Raw genomic sequence first — 10,592 nt, 5'->3', positions numbered from 1 at the left:
AGGGGGAAAAGGTTGTACACACCCACTGTCTATAGCTGAGGCAGGAAGAGAGGGTGTAGTAAACACCTCTGGACTTTCTGGCATGACACCGTAGCTTTGGATAAACAGACAACTGGGGGAGTGGAAGGACCTCTGGGCTGCGTTTGGGTCAGGGGGGGGCTCTGTGTGGGTATAAAACATACACTGGATTGGTAAGTACCGTGGTTCTCCCAGTCCTTTTCAGACGAGGTACGTACTCCACAACTAGTATCAGAAATAGGAGGCAGAAACATACATGATGATTGCCTAAGATCTCAACTGCACAACTCAAACCCAATCCAGTGTACTGAGCACCGCTGCAAAGAAAGCAATCGGTGTTCCTTTTTGCCTAAACAAACTTTCTCTGTGTGTGCACGTTTGGTGTGTATGACTATAAAATCATGAACTCATTATTTACAGCTGGGAAAACACCTCCTGTACATCTTGGAAACAAAGGTGGGAAGTGCCTGGGTGAGTGACATGGATATCCACCAACCGTATGAGCTGAAAACAGGAAATGAGCAAATAAAAACAGGAAACTGACCAACATTTTAGTCCCGTTTATTGATTTTACCCAGCATGACTACCTTTACACAGACTGAGTAAACCCTCTACAGAAAACAAAACAACACTTTTTGGGTTAGTTCAGCAGTAATACATCACGTAAGACCTAAACACATTTCATTTTCCGTCTCTTGGCTTTTTTTTTTCTTTTCTAACCTCTTTAAAGTTCTACGTTTGTTTTCTGTTCTGTGTAAAAGTCCCATGACTGAAGAAAAACATGCATATGACTTTGAATTTGAATTCATTTTTTGCCACCAATCATAATGCATGTTATTAATAAAGAGTACAGTACTGCAAGACATTTCAAATAAATACCAACATATGGATGTAGTCATTATTTTTTTTATAAAGGTATCAAATTCTCCTTGCGGATCAATACTGGAACACAATATGACCATGTAGATTGCACAGCTATATGAATATCACAATGCTATCGCTTTCAGCAAACAGAAAACCTCATTTCTGTAAATCAGCATAGTAAATTGCACTTAATTGACCAAGTCCCCCCCCCCCTTTTTAACTAACTACCCAAATGCACTAATTATGTTTATGCCTCAACAAACCAGCTGTGACTTTAATGGCACTATTCAAGTTTGTTGATGCAAAATATGTTTTCTGTTTCCTGAAATCACAATGCTTAAAAAGATTATGTAAAAAAAGGCTAAAAAACCCAATACAGCAAACAAAAAAATGAGACTCCTAATGGGAGAAAAGAGGATGCACGTTTATGTATTTGTTAACAATACTAACAATACCACGTTGCCTTCACCAAACAAAGCTATAGGTACACCTGTCTTGACCTGCAAAACACCACACACGTATGTGCGGAGTCCATCTTTTTTCTTTTTTTTTATTTCCTTACTTAACTGTGAGGCAAAACAGGGTTCGAATTCCCACCACTTGATTAAAAAAGACCTTTTGCTAAAACCCCTGAATTTGCCAATGGGATCACCGATTTCAAGAATTCGCTGCAATCTGCAAATTTCAAGTTTTACTCACCTAATATCTTAGACTAACAAAACACACTCGCAAAACAGACGGTGTCTTCTGCAGTTATTGCTGCTTCTAAATGTTCAATGAAGTAAGAGAAATCCTTGTCAATTGCCTTACCTTCAGGATAGGAAAACAAAATTATAAAAACTGTATGCTAGACTAGAATTCTCTCTTGAAATAATGAAAGGCACTACTGGTTAAAACGAAGAGCAAAAACAGAAAGCCAATCAAACGGAGGGCACGAAAGCAACAGCCGTTCGATTCACATCCACAGCAACGACTCCTTGTCTTCTTTCCAATCTCCATCCTTTCTGTTTATTGATCCATTTATTTTTATATCAAACGTAAAATTGTGTACCAAGACTTGGCACGATAAATAAAGAGAGAACGAGACCATTCCAATTTGGAATTGATTTGAATACGCTTGCAGAGAATTCGTGAAGTCGGCGATCCCCAGAAAGCTCGAGTAAAGAAGCGCTGGACGAAAAACAAAACTCCACGTGAGGGTCTCACGTGGCGCTGCTCGTCCCCCAGAAGCCTGCTTTACCATGTTTAAGCCAGAACGGCGTCAAGTTTCTTCACGTTCACGTCGAACTATTCCTAAGAATAATAAATAGACAAAAAAGCCCAGCATCTGACCACCCGGGATTTTGTTTTAGAATATGGCAGTAGAACAAATATGAAAAAAACAATATTAAGTCAACATTATAAATGAAATATAAATGATGAATGCATGTAGATTCATTTCACAGAACACCATAGGATTGGTTTTTAAGGTGAGTAGATTTGGGTAAGTGAGTAAGTTGATCTCTGTTTGTTGCATACAGAGTGCATATATGAAAAATCTATTACTATCAATATATAGATGTATATAGACTTGAACTGACTCACAAACCAAAGCACTACAAACCTTTCCTAGATTAATAATAAATGCTAAATACTCCTATATTAAAAGTGCGCAGGTCAAGAAAAAAACAAATAAAAACCATCTGTAGGTTTAAACTCCTCGTTTCTTAGGCAATCTAAATTAAATGTTCTTAGCCAATCAGCATTCTTATGGGTGGAGATTTTTATTTGTGAGCATGGCTTCCGAATAGACCATTTAAAAACAAACAACAAAAACCATCTAACCTTGCTAAACTGAGTTCTTAATCAGGTTTGATCCATTTGTTACACTATATTAATACAAACTCATTGTCCACAAAGAGTGTTTGAATGTTTGAGCTTCCACTGGATTTCCATTGAGTTAAAAATTTTAGTTGCTATGGCAGACTGAAATTGCTGGCAGTGATGGAATGTCGACTTCCCAGCACAGCTAGGGGGTGAACATTACTGCAAAATGGAAAAACAAAGAAATTATAGAAATTACATTACTGTTAAATACAGAAGAGTGCAACTTTGAAAATTAGAGACATGTTGGCAGCATGTTAAATGCTAAACTCAACAAAAAGTACAGATCAAAATGCAAGCTGAGATTAGTCAGTAACAAGAGAAAAACTGGTTAGTCACCAGAAGCCCACATAGCTGAGAACTACAGCTACTCAAACTGAGAACGTCCTGAACGTCAGCATGAAAAGACCAGTGCTGGAAGCCATAGGCTCACAAGTAGCAAACCTCCACCCATGTCTTGAGGAACCTCCGCCCATGTCTTGAGGAACCTTCACCTGTCATACTGTCCTCGCATGGTGAGAAAGACAGTAGTTAGGTGAGCAGAGCTTCTCAAGCGTCATGCAAATTAATAGAAACCACCACGTGTGTTCTTCATGCATGTTATGTGGCATCAACCAATGAGGAAATGGTAATAAATGTAATTATAAATGTGAGCAAAAAGGAGCAGACCGCACACTCCTGCAGGGTCCCCAGAAGCATGCTGAGGGCTCAGAACAGTGGACACTGATTTCATACCATTGAGTAAATATCATTAATTGTTCTTAATACTATATAAACTTAAATGGCATATCTGTTGTATAACAAGGCAGCAACACAATTTCAATCAATGTCCTCTGAGCCCATGACAAACAAAAACAAACAAACAGAAATCACAAAAAAATGTACAAAGCTTTTTGTCTTTAAAACAATTTTCCATTTTGGCCCATTCTCAAAAATTTGGAATGCCTTTATTCCTCATTCATCACATCATGTTACCAGACAGACTGGCGATGTCAGACTCTCCTTGTCTGAGAGTTCGAACACTTTATATTCAGCCTCTAACCAGACACTTTAGATCACGCCTTCACTTGTTACTAATGGGATGCATGAAGGAACAAAAAAAGAGTGGTCAGATCCAAGCTGTGTGTGTGTGTGTATGTGTGTGTGTGTGTGTGTGTGTGTGTGTGTGTGTGTGTGTGTGTGTGTGTGTGTGTGTGTGTGTGTGTGTGATAAAAATGAGCGCGATAGCTTTGTGTCCGTTTGATACAGTACTTTATCTAAAGGCCTAACAAGGGCATATATACGCAGCACAGGTGCAAAAGCGGAGTTGAGGACCGAGGCCTTCACCTCTTCCAGACACTCTCTGCACTTCCTCTGACTAGGAGGAAGCTGGCCCTGGAAAGGTTAACCTGAATAGGATCTCGTTAAGAATAACGTCAAATTGTTTCGTTGTGCTAAAAATGTATTTTCCTCATCTGTCCTCAACCCTGCTTTGTGTGTAATAAAGCTAACAAAGTGATTTTCATTACCAGAGTAATCACCATCCACTTCAGGATTATTATACTACAAGCCCCGCCCTCATGTTATTTTTTATCTGCTTACCACTATCTTTAAAGCTTTTTTGTTTATTTGACAAAACGAGGTGTCGTGTTGCGTCTGAAGCGCGAGGTAACCCGCTATTATCTTAAAAATAACTGATAGACGCAGCTCGCGTGATTCCTCAACACGCGACCTCGGTTCATCCGTTAGAAGCGCGTGAACGACACGGCAACGTCATGGAAACGTTACCTGGCGTTATTTAAACGACACCACAACGTCACGGGAACGTTACCTGGCATTATTTAAACGACACCACAACGTCACGGGAACGTTACCTGGCATTATTTAAACGACACCACAACGTCACGGGAACGTTACCTGGCATTATTTAAACGACACGACAACGTCACGGGAACGTAACCTGGCATTATTTAAACGACACGACAACGTCACGGGAACGTTACCTGGCGTTATTTAAACGACACCCCAACGTCACGGGAACGTTACCTGGCATTATTTAAAAGACACCACAACGTCACGGGAACGTTACCTGGCATTATTTAAACGACCCACAACGTCACGAGAACGTTACCTGGCGTTATTTAAACGACATCACAACCTCGGGAACGTTACCTGGCGTTATTTAAACGAAGCGCGATGAGACGGGGAGCAAGCGGCTGACAAGAAGAAGGTTATTGGGAGAAACAGAGAGAAGAGAGAGACGAGGAGTCGCTGACACACGCTTAGGGGATGATTTAATAGTGAGCAATGGCAACTGGCAAAGGGGAAGAGAGGCGGGAGAGAGAGAGAGATTAGCGCTAGGGTTCAGACGCAAGCCCAAAATGTAGCTACAGTTGCTGACAGAAAGTAAGAGACAGGCACTTTACAACGGTGATGTTTTGTGTTGTTTAGGCTATTAGTAATTTGCCGTCCTGATTAGGGTGCCTTAAGCGTTGTGCTTTTTGGGATCAGTTAGATCTCTACCAATCAAAACTTTTTTTCACAGATCAGGTTTTGCGTGTGTAGGCCTATATATTAAATCTGCCTTTTGTGCGACAAAGTGTGGAACCTGAGGCCCCTAGCTGAAGTGCACTTGAATTTGAGGGAGAGCGCTGATTTTCCTCATTCCCTTTATTCTCCAGTGTTATGGCTATGAAAACCTCTCTCTGTTTGCGGGGCGATTCCATGAAGAGAGGGAGCAACAGTGTGAGAAATGTTTCTCTGTCACAAATCCTTTCTTTATCATGCAGAACCATTTTTCACACATCCTCCAAGTGGAGATAGAATCTAAAACACTATAAACCTCTAATAAAGATGTGTGGCATGTTATTTCAGCCAAGAATCCTCTAGCAATCGCAAATTGCATGCAAGTGCCAACAAATGTGAGCCATTTGAATCTTGGCAAAAGGCTCACTGAAAAAAACACCCCTCTCCCGCTCACCTGCACTTGAATGAGACTGAGGACTGAAATACTCACTCCGAAGTCCTAAATTCATTGGCAAACCCATTGTTTTACTATTGTGACATTTTCTCATTTCATATCCATAACAGCCTGATGTGGTTCACCCCTACTGTAAGGAGGGGGAAATTTGCATATTCATAAGTTCATTGATCAATGTAAACATTAGTCACCTGATTGGACAGTGGGTTGCCGGGTTCAGGTTGGTTCTCTGAGGCAGGAGAGAGAGGGAAGGAGAAAAGAGGGCAGGACGAAGGGAGCAGGAAATCTACCGAGGTGGAGGGGGGGGGGGGGCAACTACATTTACATCAACACCACGACATGACAGCCTCACGCCTAGTTCCCACTAGCATGACTAGCAATCTAATCGGGAAACGTGTGCATTCTCACACACACACACACACACACACACGTTTAGATACGAAGCTCCCACTTAAGATACAGCACCATGAGCACAGAAGCAGACAACCTGCCCTCTGTTTCAAACACCTGTGTGGTAGCCTTTAGCTAGCCCTATCGAATTAGCCATCTATTAGCCTATTCATATTAGTGTTTGTTCGCCTAGCTACACGTACACTTGCAGGCATTACCATACAAAGCCTTAAACACACGTACACACAGCAGAAGAGCGGACATGAGAGCGCATGTGAGTGTTGTATACCGAGGAGCGCCATTCTGAACACACTACGTGCTGCATCACACACCCAGACAGCGGAAGCTTTTAGTCGCAGTAGATCTTGTACTTATCGCTGCAGAACACCACCGGCGTTCCCAGAAGGCCGTTGGGCTCGCCGCGGCCCCCACAGGTAGCGGTGAGGGGCGGACTTACGTTGGAGTGGGCGGTGTTCTGGGCGGACCTGCCCCGAGAGGAGGCGGACTTGTTGCGGCTGTTGGCTCCGCCTCGGCGGGTCTGCTCGTGGTCGAACTCCAGGTCCTCCAGGCGCTGCGTGAGGGCCAGTTTCTGCTGGATGGCCATGCGGAGGAGAGAATTCAGCGTCTTCTTCTCGTCCTCGGCGGCCGCCAGCTGCCTCTGCATCTCGTCCAGCTGTGTAACGTACTCATCACAGCTAGAGGAAGAGCAAAAGAAAGAGAGAGAGGGAGAGAGAGAGAGAGCGATGCTGAAAAAAAACTTTGGTCCAGTGACTTCCATAGCCAATTCATATACGTTTTAAATTTCATATCATGAAATTGACTGAACAGCTGTACTTCTAACTGTACACCAGCAGAGGGCTCTCTTTTTTGCCGCATATCTATTAACTGAAGGTTGGATCTGATGTTAACTCTCTTCATTGTCTTTATAGCTTGGTGAATGCTGAATAAAAACAAAAATTCTAGCTTGAATAGATAAACATATCTGAGTAGTTTGTATATTTGAGTATCAGTAATATAACAACAACACAATAATGTCGTAAACGCATAACATATAGACAAAGCTTAGTTCTTTATGTAGTCTACAATCACACCGCTAGATGGCGGTGTTTAGGTGTAAGAATTCCTCCTTTACTTGTCAAAACCAACATTTAAGTGTTCTCAAGCTCCAGCCACTTATCCCATCACCAAAACATCCCATGCTAATAAATGCATTGTGCATTTTAATTGGAAGGTGAATAAGCTCTTGAAAGCCTATAGAACTTACAGGAGGCTTTGACCAGAGTGACTGTGACTACAAGACCTATAAACACACTGAAGGATGAAGCCTTGTCCACCTCCACAGGGAAATGCAGGCAGAATAATATCAACTTTAGTATTCTCTCACACACAGCTCTGTCCCTCCAGTCTGTATCAGTGCATATTACCTCAGGAACACCCGCACCAACCCTGCACTGCAAACGAAGCGTGGGTGTGGTTAGCATTATGCAAATGAGCCAAGGCTAACCAATCCCTGCTTGCATTTGCTCACAGTTAGTCATGTTTTTCTTTAATTGGACGCCTTTCTCTTTGTTCCCTCTAATCACGTCTGGCTTTAGGTCACATGGCAGGTCTGCAGGCAACATGTCTTGATGCAACACGCCTTAATAGAACACACCTCGATAATTATTTTCTAACAGCTGTGCTCTCACCCAGAGTGGTTCCAGACCAAACGTGTTCTCTGTACCAACTGGCTAAGGCCAGGCACTGGTTCACACCTCCCGAACGGCCCGGCTACGCCGTGGGGTACGAGGCAGGCACACAGGAGCACAGACGAAGCACTTTCACCATAAGGCAAGATGGCGCAGAGCTGTCACGGACAGGCGTGCTGTTTAACCCGCTGGAAGACTGCAGTCCAAAAGTTAAAGTGTTCCAGTGGGCCTCATTCTGATTAATGGATGGATTTGGCATGTTGCTTAAATGCCTGAGAATATACAGCTGTTGAGTTAATGAATCTACCAAGACTGATTTTATTCTCTTTGGTTTTGGGGAGTCTGGTCAGTAGTTGTAAAAAGATCCAAAGATCATGGAAAACATATATTTGATTTAAACAATAACAACTGCAAGACTGGGTAATGTAAACAGGAATGAGCCAATAAGACCAGAGTTGATCAAATCATTACATTTAAGGATTGCTCTCATTGGCCTGCTCGTGTATAGGAAGAGATGCTATTGGTTGCTCTGGGATTTATTGACTGACTACTTTACAGCCATTTCCCACGGGGATGAACTTTGATCCCTGGGGTGACCCAGTGTTGGTCTAGACGACACGAACATACACACACCCGGCTGCGGACGAGGGGGTGTGTGCTAGTCAGCTGGGCCAGCAGACACACTGCCTGACAATAGAGATCAGTTATGCCCCATTAGGTGCAGTGTTCTCTTGGGAACTTTTGCTTAAATAGCTGGGCTCAAACAGAGATGGGAAGAGTTTTCCCGGGAAAAGTGGGGGGGGTGCAGGGGCAGGGGAATGGGTACAAAAGATCCATGTGTTTGTGTGTATGAGAGAGAGAGAGAGAGAGGGAGGAGGTCTGGGAGTCTTAGGTGGGGTTGGGTGGAGTTGAATTGTGAGGCAGGGTCACTACATTCAGGATAAGCAAATGGGCTCTGCATGTCTACGAGGGATTTAAATGCACACACTCGTACACAAACGCGCACGCCTACACACACACACACACACACACACACACACACACACACACACACACACACACACACACACACACACACACACCCCAGTACACATCTCTGCCAGCACAGGAGCCGTTATGGTGCAAACGTGAATAAACGGGGGGAAAGGGAGAGTGAGTTACAGGAAGAAAAGAAAAAGAATGACCCAAGACTCAATCGTACAAGCGCACACAAGCAATTCAACTTGGGTGTTTGTTTGCATGTGGGAACAGGAAACTCATACAGGTAATTATGCTAGGATTTATATTTCATTGGAGGGTGTTTTTTTTTATCTTTTATGGATCTAAGCATGTCCAGGCTGGTCTGGAAAAAGGGTGGCGCCTCACACAGCATCACTCTGCATGCCAACACCGCCCAGGATAGCAGTCACACCAAACCCTGTAGATCCTCACACTCTTTCTACTTCTTCTGGAGTGATTCAGGGTCATTACCATGATAAAAACACAGTTAAAAAAGGCCTACAGTCCTGCTCCCTGATTTCTATGAGCCTTTAGTGAACATCCTCTAGATTCCACCATTAGAAAAGTGGTTAGAACTGACCCTAGAACAGTGCGCGTCGTCCCCAACGTACACACTGGGAGGGTGGGAAAGGGAGTGGTGCCCCCTGCTTTAAAATCTGCTCATTTGCATAGCAATACCAGCCTCCTTTCTTATTAAGCCAATACAATCTATCAAATTCAATAGACAGCCAATCAGAGACATTCCTCTTCGCTGTTTCAGGAGGCTCAGATGGGGTTATGAGAAATCTATTCTACTGTGGGACTGAGAGGGGAGTGTGTGTGCATGTGTGTGTGCATGTGTGTGTGTTTATTTATGTGGCAAAACGTGTATGTCAGGCTTGTGATTTAATACTTCAGTCCATGTTGGAGATATAGCATTCTGGAGCATTCTCTTTCTTCCACACACACACACACACACACACACACACACACACGCAAACACGCAAACACGCACACACAAACACACAAACACACAAACACACAAACACACACACACACACACACACACACACACACACACACAAACATACAAACACACACAGTGTGTTATCAGACTGATAGTAGTTAATAATAACAGCTTTTCATGGCTCTGGGGTCCAAACCAATATCATAGTCTGCAGGAGAGTTGTCATAACAACAGTATTCAAAATACATGACTGTGCATCAAGACTGAACCCCATCACACCCCAGCTGTGAGCAGAATGATTAGTAATACTGAAATACTCACCAAACCCAAACCATGCAAGCAACCTACTTAACAGAAGCACTGCTGTCAAACAAACCAGTGCTTCTGAAACACGGTCATACTACTGAACTACTGAAGTCTTTCAGACCTTTACCACTTTCCCATGAAACAGCTCCATGGAAGATTTCACTCTGCACCATCAAGACCACAGCACATAGATATAAAACTACTAGACAGCTAGTTAGACTCTGCAGTTAGATATAGATATAGAATGACAAGACAAACTGCTCAGGGGGGATGTCAGAGGGCAGTTGAATTGTGAGGAAGGACAAGACAAGGGACAACACCGTGCTGTATCGTCCTGGGCGCACCGTGTGTTAAAGTGCGGTCTGTGCTGGACTTTGCTAGCGTGCGGTCTGTACTGAACTATGTTAGCGTGCGCTCTGTGCTGGACTTTTAGCGTGCGCTCTGTGCTGGACTTTTAGCGTGCGCTCTGTGCTGGACTTTTAGCGTGCGGTCTGTGCTGGACTTTGTTAGCGTGTGGTCTGTGCTGGACTTTGTTAGCGTGTGGTCTATGCTGGACTTT

General features: G+C 43.3%; 1 protein-coding gene across 3 annotated transcripts in view; it reads right to left on the bottom strand.

Moving 5' to 3' along the window:
* Positions 1 to 563: 563 nt before the first annotated feature.
* The window catches only part of bicd2a (BICD cargo adaptor 2a), a 45,234-nt gene continuing 35,205 nt past the window's right edge, over positions 564 to 10,592 (bottom strand). For 2 of the 3 annotated variants that reach the window (XM_077003104.1, XM_077003102.1), the window contains exon 9: positions 564 to 6,789. In XM_077003104.1, coding sequence (XP_076859219.1) covers positions 6,444 to 6,789 — 346 coding nt within the window. In that variant the 3' untranslated portion in view covers positions 564 to 6,443. The remainder of the gene's footprint in view (positions 6,790 to 10,592) is intronic. The other variant, XM_077003103.1, reaches the window with a different exon arrangement.

Source organism: Brachyhypopomus gauderio, chromosome 4 (genome assembly GCF_052324685.1).
Source record: "Brachyhypopomus gauderio isolate BG-103 chromosome 4, BGAUD_0.2, whole genome shotgun sequence".
Lineage (NCBI taxonomy): Eukaryota > Metazoa > Chordata > Actinopteri > Gymnotiformes > Hypopomidae > Brachyhypopomus > Brachyhypopomus gauderio.
Note: the sequence above shows the minus strand (reverse complement) of the source record. Positions and strands in the feature narration are given on the sequence as shown.